This window comes from Rhineura floridana, chromosome 3 (assembly GCF_030035675.1).
Source record: "Rhineura floridana isolate rRhiFlo1 chromosome 3, rRhiFlo1.hap2, whole genome shotgun sequence".
Lineage (NCBI taxonomy): Eukaryota > Metazoa > Chordata > Lepidosauria > Squamata > Rhineuridae > Rhineura > Rhineura floridana.
The window spans coordinates 201085025-201104419 of NC_084482.1; the positions used below are offsets into that span (position 1 = coordinate 201085025).

Below are 19395 nucleotides of genomic sequence, written 5' to 3' on the forward strand. Positions count from 1 at the left end.
CTGTGCTGTTTAATTTCTCAGAGAAAATGTGCTCTGCTTGATTTGGTTTGATTTTTTAAAACAATCTCCTGTGTACCAAAATGACTCGAGGCTTGGTCCCAGCTAGGGAGGGGCAAATCTGCCAATTTTGATTTTTCTCAATTGATAATTTTTCCAATCTAAAGTGATTTGTCCAATCTAAAGTTTGTGATTTTTTAAAAATCCCCATGGAAATTAAACAGCATTTTAATGGGAATTTCTCCTATTCTTTGCAAATCAATTTTTCCTAATATAATGCATTTTTGTATGTTGCTTTCACTGATATATGCATTTTCATGCACTTTACCCCAGTATATGCATTTTGGTACACTTTACTTGGCTGCAAAATTCAGAGATGTATAAAGTGCAAGGGCTGTGCTTCGGTCTGTGTATTGTTCTGGGAAGTGTGACTTAGGTAACTTTGCCTTGAAATGCAAACTGAATCAAATTTCTCCCCCATCCCCAGCTCAAGCTTTTAAAAGCAAACTATTAATCCTCCAGCAGAGGAGCGAGCAGCCCATTTACTTTGGTCACATAAACACCATATATTTAAAGCACTGGGTGCTGGGAATGGTAGCTGTGTGAGGTCACCAGCTTTAACAAACTACAGTTCCTCAGATTCTCCATGACTCGGAAAGTGGCATAAGGGTGCTTTAAATGTACGGTGTGGACAGGAGACTTTTGTCTGCGGGAGCTGGGCAAATGGTGCATGTGCACTGCTGACCTGTGAAGGTGTCAGTGGACACAGGGCCAAGAAGCTTGCCCCCTGAGATGCCGTAGAGATCAAATCTGTATCGCTGGGAAGGAGACAGGTTAGGCACGATGACCTCATGGGAACCACTGTCCACAGGCATGCTCTGTAGCTCGTCCTCTTCACCTTCGTACCGCACAAGGAAGGAGTCAAAATTCCCAGTTGGGACACTCCAGGAAAGACGGACTGAATTGCTGTTGGCTTCTGAAACAGAAAGCTGCCCCAAGCTAGGCTCGTTCTGTCCATCTTCTTCTCCTCCTTCCTCCTTTTCAGCTAGAACAGAAAAGGTGGAGGGGAAAGGTCCCATTGGTTTAAGAAATATCCCACTTGGATAATTTTTCTATAAAGCACAGGAAAGAAAGCATGAACAGGCTAACCCATCCCAATGGGAGGAAATTCCTGCAAGATAACAGAGAAGCAAATAAGGCAGCCAAGATGTGGTGGTGCCTGGTGGTGTTCCTCCAGCACAGCTCCTTGTACCCCTGAGCAGGGCCGGTTCTAAAGGGCAGCCAGGTGGGGCACTGGCCTGAGGGGCCCTCCGCTCCCCTTCCGTGATCCGAGCACCATCCGCAGATCGCAAGGCAGGAGCTTCCGCCTGCCCGCCATTCCCTTGCCCCACCTACCTGCCTTTTAGCATTGCCCTTAATGAAGATGGCGGCCACGGCTTCCCTAAGGTACTCAAGCCGCTGCCGCCATCTTAGTTGATGGCAGAGATGCGCGCGCGTAGCACGCACGTGTGCCACCAACAAAGATGGTGGCGGAGGCTTCATCCCCTTAGGGAAACCGCGGCCACCATCTTCATTAAGGGCAATGGTAAAAGACAGGAGACAGGTAGGTGGGGGGCGTGGGGGGGCTGCGCACGCATGTGCACATGCACACACACCGGGGCCCAGGGCAAGCTGATGCCCAAGGGCCCCAGCATGCCTGGAGCCGACCCTGCCCCTGAGCAAGAAACCTGCCCATTATAGGAGAGAGGAAATGAGAAATTAGGGAATAAGGATGGCAGGAGCTGTCAGTTTTGGTTCTCTCAGTTTCTCATTTTTTCCAATCTTAAATTCAGCTCCCCACATTTCTGCAGTAATTGCCATTTTTAAAAAAATCCTCATGAAAATTAGCATTTTCTTGTGAATTTCCTTGCCCCAAAAACACACATTTGTATGCAGTTTTCACTAATGTGTATATTTTTGCAAGAAAAGTTTCCCTGATAATGCATTTTAATGTTGTTTTCACTAATAAATGCATTTTATGCACACATTTCCCTAATATATATATATATTTGTAGATATCGCTTGGTTGGAGAACTGCATTGCAAAGTTTGGAGAAGTGCCAGTTTCAAAGTATGGCTGTGTTTTGATTCTCATATTGTTTCAGAATAGTGTGAATGTCAGAGTTTTGCTTTGAAATGTAAAATGAATTGAATTTCTCCCCCATTCCTATTAGGGAATAGGGAAAACAAGAAAACTAGTTTCAGTTCTGCCATTTGCCAGTGCGCTGTCCCCTTGTATATTTGGTGTGTTTTTTTTGTTGCATAAATGCAGCAAGTCCCAAAGTATTGCCTCTTCACAAGGACAGTAAATTCTGTATAAAAACATCTTGCAAATGAGGGAAGCTTTTTTTAAAAAAATGCTGTAAGAAACAAAACGTTAGAGATTGTAAAACAGATGTGGGCTGCTGCAGACACAGCTTAGAAGACAAGAGAAAGTTATGGAGAGGATTTGCTTCTCTCTTTCCTTTTCCACCTTTTAGTTCCCTGGAGAAAAGGAAAAAAAAGAGGTCTTTGCTTCCGCTGACCTGTGGTGGCTTCAGAGGAAATAGGGCCAAGACGCTTCCGACCGGAGATCCCGTAGAGATTGAACTTGTATCTGTGGGAGGGAGCCAGGTTAGGGACAGTGACCTCCCGAGATGCTCCCTCCACAGGCAGTGCCTGGGGTTTGCCCTCTGAGTCCTTGTACTGGATCAGGAAGGAGTCGAAGCTCCCACTGGGGACAGTCCAGGAGAGAAGAGCAGAATTGCTGGTGACATCTGAGACAGAGAGCTCCCCGACGCTGGGCTTCATTTTGTCTTCCTCCTGCACTGCTGTAACCAGGAGAGAAAACAGGAATTAAATGTATGTATGACCAGTACACTAGGTTCAGAGGTGAGCAAATTAGATTTGACAGTCAGGGTGCTGAGTTTGAATTCCACCATTCTCTGCTGGGGATTTTTGTAAGTGACAGTTGAGGAACACGGCGAGTCAGATACAGGGCAAATGCATGCTAGAGCCTTAAATTGCTTTAATAGTCACTCCCTCTCCACTAGGGATGTTGGAGAATTTTTATGAAAACTGAAAAGAAAGCAGAAATTGATGCATTTTCCATGGCTGTCTGTGGCCAAGGATGGAAATCTGTCAAATGAATGTGATGGGTGTTCATTCATGCTGTTGTTGTTTTTAAGTCCACTAACAATATTTAATGACTTTTTAAACATTTTTGACATTTCCTTTACATTGAAATTAATGTAAGTGAAGTAAGTTACGTAAACAGTTAAATAGCAGACAGCGTGATGAATAATGTAGTATTTGGCAGAAACTGACTTGTAGCAGAATGAAAATAGTGCTGATTGTGACAAATACAGGTCAGAGCACAAATTGCTGCTTTTGTCCATCCCTACTCTTCACAGGGAATTGCATTTATTATCACAAATCTACCTGTTCAAATGCCACAGGAGGAAAAACAGCTGTAAGGGGGATATGAAACATGGCTGGCAGGCAATGGTGGCTGGTGGCTCCATGTCAGTGGGGCAGTGGAATCCGCTCCGGGTTTTAGTTTGAACTTTCAATTTGCTGCCCAAAGTGACATGGAGCCACCAGCTGCCATGGCTGGCAGGGAAGGGTCAAACACTTTCTCCCCTTGTCAATTTTCTGCTCAAAATGCACCAACATACAAACACCACCAAAACTGCTTTTTCCAGGGCTCGCAGCAGGATTCAGGGGGCTCTGGAAAACTCCTTTGCTTGGGCCCCCCAGCAGCAGTGGTCTGCTTCCCCTGACAGCAGCAACAGTAGCAGCAGGCCACTCTCCCCCATATGCCAAGCTCATCTAACTGCAGGTTGTACAGGGTGGCCCAGTGGTAGTGGGGGCACCCTAGCGAAGGCATCAGGAGTAGGGTTAGGCCTGATTGACTGGACCCGCCAGCATGGCAACCCATCATCGTCATCATCATCATATCCCGCCCTTCCTCCCAGCAGGAGCCCAGTGCGGCAAACAGAAACACTAAAAACACTCTAAAACATCTTAAAAACAGAGTTTGAAATATGTCCTAGTTTCAGCTACAGCAGTGGGACTTCCCAAGCTCTCAGACTTCCCTGTGCTAGCACCAGGCCTGATGCTTTTCTTTCTAAAAGAGACCATCAGGGAGGGTGGAGCCATTGCCTGTAGAGTCTCTTGTGGATTTCAGCCTGAAATGTGGGAAATTGCTTGGCATAGCCTTACTCATGCCTAGGGTTGGACAGCCTTGTCAATTTCACTTTCTCTCTTGTTTCTTTTCCCCCCAAATCTGAACTTCACTTTCCCCCCATTTCTGCATCAGTTTCTGATTTTTAAATTTTTTTAAAAAAATTGTCAGCATTTTAGTATGAATTCCTCCTTTTTTGTGTGTAGTTTTGCCTTATACATACTTTCATAGTATACTTCTGAGCAATTTCCCTAATCAAAGGCCTCTTTGTATGTTATTTTCACAAATATGCATTTTTATACACACTTTCCCCATATTTGCACATTTTTGGCTGAGCTACACTGCAAAATTCAAACGTGCAAATTGTGAAGGACGGCTCTGTTTCGTTTCAGTTACACATTGTTTCGGAAGTACAAATGTAGCAGTTTTGCGCAAAATGTAAGTGGAGCCAAATTTATGCCCCATCCCTGTTCATGCCAAAGGGCCACGTGCTGACCTGTGACTGTATCAGCAGAGACGGGGCCAAGGCGTTTGCGCCCTACAAGCCCATAGAGGTTGAACTTGTATCGGCGGGCAGGGGACAGGCCGGTGATGGTGGTCTCAAGAGTGCCTCCTTCCAAGGGCAGCGCCTGGGCTTTGCCTTCAGCATCCTTGTACTGAATTAAGAAGGAGTCAAAGTTTCCTGTTGGAACAGTCCAGGAGAGGCGGACAGACTCGCTGGTGACATTAGAGACAGAGAGTTCTCCCAAGGTGGGTGCAGCCCTTATTTCTGCTGCTGCTATAGTAGAAGAGAGAGAGAGAGAGACTAAGAATGATTCATTTGTAAGCACCAACTTAGCTTCTGTGATCAATCTATGAATCACTCAGTAAACGGTTCTTCCATAAAATGGACAGGAAGAGAAAGTTAAGGCACTTCAAAGGAAGCTCACCTGTGACAGCGTCAGTGGAAATGGGGCCAAGGCGCTTGCGGCCGGTGAGTCCATAAAGGTTGAACTTGTATCTGCGGGAAGGGACCAGATTGGGGACGATGGTCTCACGGAGGGCTCCTCCCACTGGAATTGCCTGAGGTTTGCCCTCTGAGTCCTTGTACTGGACCAGGAAAGAGTCAAAGGTCCCCATGGGGACTGTCCAGGATAGATGGATGGAGTTACTGGTGACATCAGAAGCAGAGAGCTCCCCAAGGCTGGGAGGAATTGGTGGTTCCTGCGGAGGTGATGCTGGAGGGACGAGAGAATGAGACTGGTAAACAAAGATTCTCCCAGGTGGGGCCAAACAGTTTAGATGATAAGAGAATTGAGGGGCTACATTACAGAGATTTATAATGCAATGCATGGTTTGGAGAAAATGTTTAAGAGAGAATTTTTTCTCACTCATAGGGATGGGTGAATCTGTCGATTTTGGTTTCCGTCATTTTTCTACTATTAAATTCAGTGCTCCCTATTTCCACATCAATTTGTGATTTGTTTTTTAAAAAGAGTCCTCATGAACATTCATAAGCATTTTAGTGCAAATTTCTCCTAATCTACATATTTGTATGTAATTTTGCCAAATATTTATTTATTATTCGATTTCTGTCCCGCCCTTCCTCCCGGCAGGAGCCCATTATACATTTTTACATTATACAATATACATTTTTGCAAAGCTATTTCCCCAAATATAATGCATTTTTGTATGTTATTTTCACAAATATATAAATTGATATGCAACATTTACCCCAATGTCTGCATTTTTGTACATTTTATTTGTCTGGAGAGCTGTATTAGAAAATTCAGAGAAATGTGAATTTCAAAGGATGCCTGTGTTTCTATTATGTTTCAGAAAACATGCTTTAGGTAGGTTTGCTGTTAAAGTGAACAGAATCAAGTTTCTCTGCCATCCCTGCTCTCTCATAATACTAACTTAGGGACAAAACGAATGAACTCAGGGGCATCCAGGGAAAATAACTGGGGAGACTCCGGGCAGATGCTCTACCACTGAGAGACCTTATACTGAATCATCATACTAATTTAAAGTCACCTTATACTTAGTCAGACCATTGGTCCATTTAACTCAGTATTGTCTACACAGACGGGCAGCAGCTCCCCAGGGTTTCAGGTAGGAAATCTCTCCCAGCTCTGCTTGGAGATGCGGGGATTGAACCAGGGACCTTCTGCATTCAAAGCAGCTGCTTTACTACTGAGCCACAACCTCATGGCCATTTATTAAGGATGAAAAAAGGTCTGTGGAACCCCCTCCCCCTTGCTGACCTGTGACAGTGTCCGCAGACAGTGGGCCAAGACGCTTGCGACCGGAGACTCCGTAGAGGTTGAACTTGTATCTACGGGAGGGAGTCAGGTTGGGGATGGAGACCTCACGAGAAGCTCCCTCCACAGGCACCACTTGGGGTTTGCCCTCTGCGTCCTTGTACTGGATCAGAAAGGAGTCGAAGCTCCCAGTGGGAACAGTCCAAGAGAGACGGACAGAATCGCTGGTGACATCTGAGACAGAGACCTCCCCGAGGCTGGGCTGAGGAGGTGGCGTTGTGGGTAATGGAGCTGAAAGAGAAATTGAGGATATACATATTGTAATAGAATTTGGGGGTTGAGATGGATGGTGACTTTGGGTCCCCTTTCCAGCCTCTGGTTTAGAGTCCTGTATCTGGGAGATGGGATCTGCAGTGGAAGAATCCTGCTCTAGTGGGCAGACTAGTTTTCGGACTAGTGGTCAGACAAAAAGTACAACCAGAAGTACTTTTTTCACACAACAAATCATTCCTTAGTGGAATTCAGTGCCACAAGATGTGGTGATAATGTCCAGTTCATTAGATGACTTTAAAAAGGGCTTTTGACAAATGCATTCCAATGTTCAGGCTGTGAGTGTTGATGCTTTTGTAGCCAAAATGGCACCACTCACTCACAAGAGAGAGGAACTTGCAGGTTTGGGGGAACCCTGAGGTTCACAGAAGAACCATTTTTTTTAGAAAAAAAACCCCTAAAAAGTAGAAGGAGGACCTTAAAACAGTCCAATGAGGACTGAGAGGGCCTGGAATGCTAACTGTTTGGGGGCGGGGGAATAGAATGGCATGGCTGGAATCCTGAAGAGCAGCTGTTCATACTGCAACATTTGGTTGCTGGTTCCAGTTTGTCGGCAGCTATTAGCAATTACAGCTAAATGGAGCATCCATGTTCAGAGGCAGAATGCCATTAAATGCCAGCTGCTGAGCAGCAACCTCAGGTGCTGCTTCAAAGCTTCCTGGAAGCATCTTGGTGACAAGTATGATCAACATTATGTTGAGCAAGATAAATCTTTACCTGTCCTAGCAGTGTGGTTCTCAGAAACATCGGAAGCTGCCTTGTACCGAGTGAGACCATTGGTCCATCTGGCTCAGTATTGTCTATACTGACTCGCCACAACTCTCTCCCAGCCCTACCTAGAGAGGCCACAGACTGAACCTGGGATCTTCTGCATGCAGAGCAGATGCTCTACCACTGAGCGACCTTATACTGAATCATCATACTAATTTAAAGCCTCCTTAAACCTAGTCAGACCATTGGTCCATTTAACTCAGTATTGTCTACACAGACGGGCAGCAGCTCCCCAGGGTTTCAGGCAGGAAATCTCTCCCAGCTCTGCTTGGAGATGCGGGGATTGAACCAGGGACCTTCTGCATGCAAAGCAGCTGCTTTACTACTGAGCCACAACCTCGTGGCCATTTATTAAGGATGAAAAAAGGTCTGTAGAACCCCCCCTTGCTGACCTGTGACAGTGTCCGCAGACAGTGGGCCAAGACGCTTGTGACCGGAGACTCCGTAGAGGTTGAACTTGTATCTACGGGAGGGAGCCAGGTTGGGGATGGAGACCTCACGAGAAGCTCCCTCCAGAGGCACCGCTTGGGCTCTGCCCTCTGCGTCCTTGTACTGGATCAGAAAGGAGTCGAAGTTCCCAGTGGGAACAGTCCAAGAGAGACGGACAGAATCGCTGGTGACATCTGAGACAGAGACCTCCCCGAGGCTGGGCTGAGGAGGTGGCGTTGTGGGTAATGGAGCTGAAAGAGAAATTGAGGATATACATATTGTAATAGAATTGGGGGGTTGAGATGGATGGTGACTTTGGGTCCCCTTTCCAGCCTCCGGGAGTTGAGATCTGCAGTGGAAGAAACCTGCTCTAGTGGTCAGACTAGTTTTCTTTGTTAAACTAATAGTACTGGCCAAGTTAATCTGTGAACAAATGGCTCCCCTTGTTAAAACAAAAAGGGATTGCGAAGAGCTCCAAAAAGACCTCTCCAAACTGAGTGAATGGGCGGAAAAATGGCAAATGCAATTCAATATAAACAAGTGTAAAATTATGCATATTGGAGCAAAAAATCTTAATTTCACATATACGCTCATGGGGTCTGAACTGGCGGTTACCGACCAGGAGAGAGACCTCGGGGTTGTAGTGGACAGCACGATGAAAATGTCGACCCAGTGTGTGGCAGCTGTGAAAAAGGCAAATTCCATGCTAGCAATAATTAGGAAAGGTATTGAAAATAAAACAGCCGATATCATAATGCCGTTGTATAAATCTATGGTGCGACCGCATTTGGAATACTGTGTACAGTTCTGGTCGCCTCATCTCAAAAAGGATATTCTAGAGTTGGAAAAGGTTCAGAAGAGGGCAACCAGAATGATCAAGGGGATGGAGCGACTCCCTTACGAGGAAAGGTTGCAGCATTTGGGGCTTTTTAGTTTAGAGAAAAGGCGGGTCAGAGGAGACATGATAGAAGTGTATAAAATTATGCATGGCATTGAGAAAGTGGATAGAGAAAAGTTCTTCTCCCTCTCTCATAATACTAGAACTCGTGGACATTCAAAGAAGCTGAATGTTGGAAGATTCAGGACAGACAAAAGGAAGTACTTCTTTACTCAGCGCATAGTTAAACTATGGAATTTGCTCCCACAAGATGCAGTAATGGCCACCAGCTTGGATGGCTTTAAAAGAAGATTAGACAAATTCATGGAGGACAGGGCTATCAGTGGCTACTAGCCGTGATGGCTGTGCTCTGCCACCCTAGTCAGAGGCAGCATGCTTCTGAAAACCAGTTGCCGGAAGCCTCAGGAGGGGAGAGTGTTCTTGCACTCGGGTCCTGCTTGCGGGCTTCCCCCAGGCACCTGGTTGGCCACTGTGAGAACAGGATGCTGGACTAGATGGGCCACTGGTCTGATCCAGCAGGCTCTTCTTATGTTCTTATTTAAGATGTGAAAGCATGTAGCTAAGAGAACATCTGTTGCCATAGTAATAAGGGCATCACTCTCCCTTCACCTGACTGGGGCCAGGATGTGGTCTTTGTATTAGTGTGAGTGTAGGTGAGGCTGGGAAGCTGGAAAGACACACAAAGAGGCTTGCTTGCTCTCTGTGTTTGAATCTCAAGCCATGGCTTTCGGGTGCCTCCCTGGAATCCTGATGGGGAAGCAAGATATTTTGGACTGTTAATGCTGTAAACCCCTCCATCTTATGCTCAGGCTGCATATGTGGGTAAATAAACCATAGATCGCAAAGACACCATAGTCTCCACTGACCTTCCTTCCAAGGAAACCAAACACTGGGTAAGTGCTGGAACCTTTGGAAGTGTCAGAGATTGTGGTGCATGCAACAATATTGGGGGAAGCAAGAGGTGGGGTGGAGGCAGAAGGAAGGGGAGAAACCTACCAATGGACACACATTGCTATCAGGCCCTCCTTATGGACTCTGTGTTATCTAGTTGGCCTTGAGATAATTGCTTCACCTTCAGATCAGGTGCTTTACTTTTTTAATAATTTTTTTAAAAACCCACATGCAACATCTGTCAAATACGGGCAAAGGTTTTGCCCTAATGATGAGCTGTGGGGTCATTCATCCCTTAAAAAGGGAAAGCATTTATTGAGACATTTGGGCAGGAGGTCTATTTTATTTACTTATTTAAGTATTTCTCTACCGCTATATAATATATTAGGGTGATGTACAACAATAAGACATTAAAGACACCATTAAAAACAATACAAATAATCATTAAAGTGACTGGCTAATCAAAATAAATAAATACAAAATAAACAGCTGCAAACGTCTGGAGTTGTAATCTAAAACATCTGGAGGCCACTATGTTGGAAGAAGTGCCATTGCTGACCTGTCTCTGCTTCAGTAGAGATGGGGCCCAGACGCTTTCGGCCTGAGACGCCATAGATGTTGATCTGGTATCTGTGAGATGGGGCCAAGTCATGGAGGTGGAGAGAGCGGAGGCCCCCATCGATGGGGAGGACTTGGGGCTTGCCCTGAGCATCTCGGTACTGGATGATGAAAGAGTCAAAGTCCCCATCCTCAACAGTCCAGGAGAGATCGAGGGAATTTGGCATGGCATTGCTAGCTGTCAGCTCTCCCAGTCTGAGTGGCAGAGTTGGTTTCTTTATCGGTGGGGCTGGAACAGAGAGATGACCAAGGACTCAATGAACACCATCAATGAACGCCATCCAAGAATTGCTCATTGCTACTTATCGCCTATGCCAGAGCGTGTTGTGCTCTGCCCAGGGCTGGAGTCACCATTTGGCATCCTTGGGCAGTTGCCAAGACCCTTACAGGCCCTACTGCTGATCGCCTGTCACAAAAATGTAAGAAGAGCTCTGCCTCTGACCATGGAGGCTTAGTAGCCACTGACAGCCTGATCCTCCATGAATTTGTCTAATCCTCTTTTAAAGGCATCCATAGATGCATAAAGCTACATAGAGAGCCTGCACCCCTTATTTGTTGCCTCCTGGCCTGGCACTCTGAAAAGCGCCAGGCAAATGGATCTAGCCAACTATTTAATCTGCACAGTGCCCCTGGCCTAGTAGCATTTGGGGGCTTTGAGGAAAATGTCAAGGGTAGCTAAAGCCTGTTCCTCCTCCCAGCACTGCTTGGAATGCTGCCTTTGTACTCGGATAAGCCCACCAAGGTCCATTTACAGAGGAGGAGGCCCACCTGAGGACACTTAGCCCAGTGCCCCCTCAAACCTGGAGATTGCCCTGCTTCTGCTTCTGTTAATATCTAGGACTGAAGACCTGGCTGTCCCTTTCTTTGTAGCTCTTCAAAAGTGATCGCTCTGTGACCCTTGTTTTGGATTGCTGCATTTTGTTTATTTAAATGAGGGGTGGTGTCCTGGCTCCCAACCAGAGAAGCAGAATCAGGACCTGAAGACTGGATTTTGCATAGATTTTATTCCAAAGGTTAGCACAGGAACGTAGCATCAGAACATACTAGGCATGAATCAGGATACAGAACAGCAGCAGGTGCAACTAGGCTGTGGAAGCAACAGAAAGTTGTCGCAACAAAACTCTCACCCAAGACACCCAAACAGAAGTGGGGGGGGTGGGCCCTCTACTAGCACAGGCTAAACATAGCACTTTCCAGACTTTGAAGCAAGGTGGGGCTTCTCCTGGGAAAAGAGGATAATTTCTCAAAGTTATAATCATCTCTTCTCCCATCTGCGTGACCTTGGGGAAATTGTCAGCTCTGACTCTGAGAGATTCCCCCTCCTTATGTCTCTTGAATTGTTCAGCAGATTCATTAAGGCCTGGCTGCTGAACAAATAAGTCTGGGCTAGGTGCCACAATAGACTACATTTCTCAGGTGAGGGGGGCTGCTCAGGCCTTCCTCAGCAGAAACACTAACAAGAGCACTGGCCACAGGGCTGACAGTGGTCTAAGGAAGCATGTCCTCTGTGGTCTCCACATACCCCTCTCCAACATCTGCACCCCCGTCCCCATTCTCCCATTCCTGCCAAATGTTCTTCATGGGTCCCATGACAGGTGGAGAGCCAAGGGCCACATTGTCTCATGGGAAACCTTTGGCTGCAAGCCAGTGGTGACAAGAGTGAGTGGAGCAATTGATGTGACTCTTACCCTTGTAAAGTAGACTACATTCTAGTCACACACAAGTCAGAAGTTTACACACACACACACACACGTAGGGTTGCCAGGTTCATGGCCTGAGACTGATCCTGTATCTTTGCCAGGCCCGGGCTCCAAGAGGTCTTCTGTATCTTTAAAAGTTGTGGAGGGGAGAGGGAGAATTCCACCTTGTAGTTTTTCCCATTACAGAGTTGCAAGAACACCTGCATTTGGCTGACCTTCTCTTCTCCTAAAGATACAGGATCAGTCTCAGGCCATGGACCTGGCAAGCCTAGCGCACTCTCTCTCTCTCACTCTCCTCCATCCAAGCAAGAGGCATCATCAGAGTTCAAGAATACACTGCAGCCAAGCAAAAGCAATTGAGGAGGGTGCAAAGCAAAGTGAGGGGAATGGCTTAGAAGACAGCATAGCCCAGAGCAGGGCTGCGGAACTGGATTTGGCCAGAAGGCCAGACTGTTATTCCCCCACCCCTCGTGGGCCAAGTTAGATAGGTGGGTGGAGCCACCTGTCAATCACAACAATGACATCTGATGGCCTTTTTTGCCTGCAGGGGTTTTGCCACTGCACAAGAGAGCACTTTGAAAGGGACTTGCGAAGATCCAACGATCAACTGATTGTCAGGTCTTCAGAAGCCCCTTTCAAAGCACTATCTTGCCCAGGGCTTTGCACAGGACTTTGCAGGCACCATTGATCAGTTGATTGGCTGAGTCAGGTTTTTACCTGCTCCACACTTGACATCATTGTCAGATGTAGGGCAGGTGGGTGTGGCTTGGACAAAATGACCTCATAGCCCAAATGAGAAAGCCTGGCAGGCCTAATTAGGCCTGTGGGCTGGATGTTCCCCACACCTGACCTAGGAAAAGTGCTGAAGGCCACATAGAGAAGCTGGAGGGCCACATTTGGTTCTTTGGGCCTGAAGATCCCCACCCTGATTTAAAACACGGCAAAACTGCTTTGGGGAGGTTTATGATGTCATGGGGACCAGCCAATCACTGCTGTGCACAGCTGGCTTATTGTGTCAGGTATATTTAAGAAATAATTATTTTTATTTATTAGTTTCATTTTGTACTCTGCCTTTCCACATAAATGAGGCCAAGGTGCCTTACAACAGGAAAGCAAAGAGCCCCAAAACACAACGAAAAAAATCCAGAATCAATACATCATCACAATAACAACTAGATGCTAATGCATTTCAAAACATAATATGACAAACCGAATAAATAATTCATTTTGATATTAAAAAAAATGTGGAAAATGCACTCCCAGAGCACAGCGGCCATTCTGCTTATGTATGTTTGTAGGCACACTGAACCTGCACGGGGGTCCCAGCTGCAGAGGCACCACCTCTCCTGAGACAGAAAGGAAAGGAGAAAACGGATTTTCATGGAGGACAGGGCTATCAATGGCTACTAGCCATGATGGCTGTGCTCTGCCACCCTAGTCAGAGGCAGCATGCTTCTGAAAACCAGTTGCCGGAAGCCTCAGGAGGGGAGAGTGTTCTTGCACTCGGGTCCTGCTTGCGGGCTTCCCCCAGGCACCTGGTTGGCCACTGTGAGAACAGGATGCTGGACTAGATAGGCCACTGGCCTGATCCAGCAGGCTCTTCTTATGTTCTTATGTTCTTACGGATCCCACCGTTAGATTGTGGTTACTGTGGCTGCAGCTGACCTGTAACAGCATCTGTGGAAATGGGGCCGATTCGCTTGTGACCAGAGACTCCGTAAAAATTGAACTTGTATCTATGGGAAGGCACAAGGCTGGAGACGGTGACCTCGCGGGAACCTCCATCCACCGGGAGGGCCTGCGGGTTCCCCTCAGCATCTTTGTATTGGATCAGGAAGGAGTCAAAATGCCCAGTAGGGACGGTCCAGGAGAGCCGGAGTGAATCGCTAGAAACATCATGGGCTGAGAGTTCCCCTAGGGTGGGCTGTGAGGGCAATACTTCTTTTCCATGCGGTGACAGTGCTGCGGTTAAAACAAAGAGGAAGAGGAAGAGGGGGGTGGAGATTGAAGTACAGCATGGTGATCTGAAACACTTCTGTTCCTGCAAAAACTAAGTTGTGATTAGAAGAACACAAAGGTTTCCCAGTCAGGTCCCCATAAACTTTAGGGCAACTAAGGCAGCGTGGGGACCCTTTTTTCAGCCCAAGGGCCACATTTCCTTCTGGGCAACCTTCTGAGGGCCACATGCCAGGGATAGGTGGGGCCAGAGGCAAAAGTAGGCAGAGCAATTAATGTAAATTTGATCTGCATATAACACACTTGCTCTACTAGAGTTACAGAGCTGGGGGGCTACATGGCATTATGGGGGGGATGCCCCCTCCCAGTTCTATGTTTAAGAAAAGAAAAAAAGCTGCCATCACCTTCCCAGGTTAGTCCCTTTCTCACCTCAACATTTCTACCATTTATATCCCCCTTTTCCAAACTGCCATGAAATGAGTGCAAATGGGGCTGCAAAAGTGGTGGTGGAAGCACTTTCAGCTCAACGTGGAGATAAATGTAATAAATAAATAAATATCCCTCTGCAGCCAGGTTATCACTCAGGCAGATGGTGGGGTGGGGGGGTAGGGGGAAAGCAGGAAACCAAGGGGTAGCAGGGGGAAAGTTAATACCCAACGTATTTTGGACCTCTCAGGTTCTTCAACAGGGAGTTTCAAATACAGAAATTCGTTCTTTTGTTACATGGTGGGTTGTATCCAATGCTTACCCTACTCAGAATAGACCCATTGAAATTAATGAACCTGATGCCCATTCACTTCAGTGGGTCTACTCTGAGTAGAATGTAGTGGAATACAACTCGCGAGCTCCTCTTTCTTTTTCTTGGTCCTGAGAGATCCGAAACTTGTTACATATTAAACTTTTCCCCATCACCCCTTTCCTTCCTTCTCCCCGGCCCTCACTTACTTGGGAATCCCCCTCCCATTTTGCTGCACATATCATTTAGGCAGAGAAGTTTTTCTCTCCCTCCCCCACCCTGCAAAGACCCTGAGGATGTAGAGGTTGAAAGGTATGCCTGAAAGATAATGGAAATTCATGTTAGGATGTATCTTCCTCCAATGTTGCAGTCATCCCCTGAGGAAGAAAGTAGAAAAGTGAGCCTAGAAATAATCGCAGCTCAACTGGCCAGTTCATCAGCTGCTGACCTGTGACAGCCTCCACCGAAAGGGGGCCATAGCGCTTGCCACCGTAACGTCCATAGAGGTTAAACGTGTATCTCTGGGAGGGCTCCAGGTTTGGGACAGTGAGTGTGCGGGAAGCACCATCCACGGGCAACCACTGCGGTTTCCCCTCAGCATCTTTGTACTGGACTAGGAAGGAGTCAAAATTCCCAGTTGGGACGGTCCAGGAGAGACGGGCTGAGTCACTGGTGATGTCAGAAACAGAGAGCTGGTCCAGGCTGAGCTGGGTGATGATTCTTTCCGTGGTCACCACTGGCGACGTTGCTGTAGTGGCCAAAATAGAGAGAAATTGTCACCCCATTGAGGCGGGGCAAGACTTAGGGCAGGAACCTTTGTCCACCGAAGGGCCACACTCAACTTTCTGAGGGCCATGTGTGAGTGGTGGCCTTGGCCAGAGGCAAAAATGGGCAGAGAAAGGAATACAAATGTTACCTTTGCAAAGTAGGCTTATTGCGATAGGCACACAGTTGCCCTTCTTTGTCCTCCATCCAAGCAAGCAGGGGCAATATCAGAATTCAAGGCCACATTCCAGTCAGGCATTGAGCAGGGGGTTGGACTTGATGGCCTTATAGGCCCCTTCCAACTCTACTATTCTATGATTCTAAGAAATACTTGGGTGCACAGCAAGGCCAGTGAGGGCTATATGGCCTGGGGATAGTTCCAAGGACCAAACAGAGAGGTCTGGAGGCCTGCATTTGGCCCGTGGACCAAATGAAGTTCTCTGACCCTGAGAACTCCAGTGAAGATGAATGTTGGAAGATTCAGGTTAGATAATGGAAGTACTTCTTCACACAGCGCACAGTTCTGAAATTGGCTCCTATTTGCCTTCTGCTACAAGCAGAAAAAGGTTGTCCCCTAAGCTCAGTCCTGCAGATAAGATGTTACATGAGTTGCATTGTTTCCATTGTTGATTCCATGCTGAATTTTACCCTAGCTCATAGGTAGGTGTAGGCCCAGCACCAGTGAGCTGGCACTGACCAAGAGCCCCTGTGGCCCAGAAGGGCCCTTAAGGGGCCCCTCCTTAGGCTGGAAGAGTGGAGCTCTTGCTTTGTGATCCACACCAGCATTGTGGGGCTCATCAAACAGGAGCTCCACCCTACCAGGAAACACCCCCATGCAGGCAGCGTGGCCTGAAATAGGCCTGCTCACCCCACCCACCTCCCATGTCGCTGTGTGAGCCCTAAGGGGTTGAGGCTCCCGCTGCCACCTTGGGTCATGGCAGGTGTGCTTGTGCACAGCGTGCTAGCATGCTGATGCAGTGACATGGGAGGAAGGTGGGCCTATTTAAGCCTACACCACTTGCATTGGGAGGGGGTGTTGGGGAGCATGACAACGCAGGCCCAGCCATGCCTGGTGCTGGCACTGGGTAGGTGCATCATCCTGTTGCTTGGAATGGCAGGCAGGCAAGGATCAGAAACAATATCCTTTACAACAGGTGTGGGGAACCTGTGGCCCTTCAGATCTTGTTGGACTCCAACTCCCAACAGCTCCAGCACGGCCGATGGTCGTGAATAATGGGAACTGTAGTATAACAAGATCTAGAGGAACACAGGTTCCCCATCCCTGCTTTACAAGATCTGTCCAGAAAGGCATTATGAGGAAATTAGTCCCTTTTTAATGAAGTACTAATTTGCCAAGAACAAACCCCAGAAATGGGTGCTTGATCAAGGGCACCACTAAGGGTTGCCCCAACTGTATGAGATTATGGTTTAGGGCCTGTCCCTTGAAAAAAGTTGACACTGCTGGTGAATTGTAAGTGTCTTCTTTTCTCCTTTAAGGAAGCAAAGAAGTTAAAAAGAGGGATTGTTCTCATTTCTCACCAAGCTGATACATGCTTTGGAAGCTGCTGACCTGTGGTGGCATCCGTGGATATGGGGCCTGAGCGCTTGCGGCCAGAGACTCCATAGAGGTTGAACTTGTATCTGCGGGAAGGAACCAGACTGGGGACTATGACCTCGCGGGCACCCCCCTCCATAGGCAGTGCTTGGGGTCTGCCTTCGGCATCCTTGTACTGGATCAGGAAAGAGTCAAAGTTCCCAGTAGGGACAGTCCAGAAGAGATGGACAGAATCACTGGTGACATCAGAGACCAAGAAGTCCCCCAGGCTGGGCTGAACAGCATCTCCCTCCGTCACCCTAGAGGATGCTGTGCAGAGTTAAATAGATAAAGAGATAGTGACTGGTTAAGCCAGTGGAGATGGTTCACATTGTGTAGTTCCTAAGAGATGTAAGGAAAAAATAATAACAACTAACAACTTTGAGAAAAAAGGAAGAAACTCTGGGCACAAACGTTCTTTGGTTTCATCCATGTTGTTGCCATTTAAGATATTGATTATCTAAATAATAGATTAGGTTTTGGGAGGGTTAGAACATTTTGTTAATGGGCACACATGTGCCTATGTCTAGTACCATAGGAGGTATTCAATACTAGTCCTATGTAGAGTAGACCAACTGAAGTTAATGGGCATGACTAACTTAGATTCATTAATTTCAACAGGTCTACTCTGAGTAGGACACAGCCCCGTGACTTAATTTTATTGGAATGGGATGCATCCATTGTTAGTCCTACTCAGAGTAGGCCCAAGGAACATAATGAACATGATTGAGCCCATTAATTTCAGTGGGTTTACTCTCAATAGAACTTGGTTGGATACAACCCAGAGTTAGGAAATATGAATAGGTTATATCTAAGTTCTACTCAGAGTAGAGTCATTGAAATGAATGGACCCAAGTTATATGTTCACCGCCCAGAGAGCTGTTGCTAGTCGGGCGGTATATAAGCTTAATTAAATAAATAAATAAATAAATATGTTAATTTCAGTGGGTCTGCTCTGAGCATTAGATACAACTCAGCATCACTAGCTTGACTACATAAATATCCATTTAGTTCAACACACTGCCAAGGACGCATGCTCACCCATCCTTCAGTTTGCCATCACATTTCCCCAGCAACAATATATTGCAAGTTGAGCACCAGGGTAATGCAATATACACATGACTGGAGTGTTGTTCTGAGTAATGACATCTGGAACCTCTGCAACAAGTGAGAAGCAACTGTGGAACCTATTGTTAATGGACAAGCACCTGCACATTTATTGCTTTATAATGTAATTGGCTGGAAAGGCTCTCCAGGGACTCACTGGCAACAAGCACAGTACAATCGAGGCAGGAAGGGAAATATGGAACACAAAGAAAGCACTTGTGTGAATTGGCCTCAAGGTGATGGATACAGAGAAAGGTAGGGATGGAGCAGGGGGTGGGGAAAGAAAAGCAAAAGATAGATAGGAAAGAGGAGGAACAGACAGAAGTTGGAAGAGGTTCGTGTCACAAGCACTACTATAAGACTAAGAGCTCAGCAAGAAATTCAAGTGTGAGGTGGTCATTATTTTCTGACACCACTGTTGACCCCTGAGGAAAGAAGGAAATTAAAATGGGAGTGCAATTTCTGGAATGCCTCCAGCCAAGTTGACTCTTCCTGCTGACCTGTGGTGGCATCCGTGGATATGGGGCCAGAGCGCTTGCGACCAGAGACTCCATAGAGGTTGAACTTGTATCTGCGGGAAGGAACCAGATTGGGGACGATGACCTCACAGGCGCCCCCCTCCACAGGCAGTGCTTGGGGTCTGCCTTCGGCATCCTTGTACTGGATCAGGAAAGAGTCAAAGGTCCCAGTGGGGACAGTCCAGGAGAGATGGACAGAATCACTGGTGACATCAGAGACCGTCAACTCCCCCAAGCTGGGCTGAACGGCATCTCCCTCCGTCACCCTAGAGGATGCTGTGCAGAGATAAAGAGATATAGTGACTGGTTAAGCCAGTGGAGATGGTTTGTGTTGCATGGTTCCTAAAGGACGCAAAGGGTAAAATATACATGAAGCAGGAACAGATTTGAGAGGAAGGAAGAAACACTGAGCAGAATGGTCCTTCGGGTTATCCATATTGTAGCAATTTCTGTCATTGATCACCAAAATGTGTGCGGCTTGGGGAAGTTTGGATCCTATTATTAATGGGCAAAGATATTCACAGTGTGCATCTGCTTTGGATGAAGCCCAGAATACTAAACTGAAACGCCCCACGCTTCATAAGGAATATAGGGAGCTGCCTTGTCGTGAATCAGAGTACAGATATACCTGGAGATGCT

The 19395-nt window shown here is 46.9% G+C and overlaps 1 protein-coding gene across 20 annotated transcripts in view; it reads right to left on the bottom strand.

Annotated features, from left to right (window-relative positions):
* TNXB (tenascin XB) overlaps positions 1-19395 on the bottom strand; it is a 158405-nt gene that overhangs the window by 63375 nt on the left and 75635 nt on the right. For 5 of the 20 annotated variants that reach the window (XM_061619534.1, XM_061619528.1, XM_061619529.1 and 2 more), the window contains 11 exons: positions 18739-19032; positions 17108-17401; positions 15221-15520; positions 13746-14042; positions 10322-10609; positions 7937-8224; positions 6447-6734; positions 5130-5417; positions 4697-4978; positions 2561-2845; positions 743-1042 (listed from right to left, as the gene is read on the bottom strand). In XM_061619534.1, coding sequence (XP_061475518.1) covers positions 743-1042; positions 2561-2845; positions 4697-4978; positions 5130-5417; positions 6447-6734; positions 7937-8224; positions 10322-10609; positions 13746-14042; positions 15221-15520; positions 17108-17401; positions 18739-19032 — 3204 coding nt within the window. The remainder of the gene's footprint in view (positions 1-742; positions 1043-2560; positions 2846-4696; positions 4979-5129; positions 5418-6446; positions 6735-7936; positions 8225-10321; positions 10610-13745; positions 14043-15220; positions 15521-17107; positions 17402-18738; positions 19033-19395) is intronic. The other 15 variants (XM_061619545.1, XM_061619543.1, XM_061619548.1 and 12 more) reach the window with 10 other exon arrangements.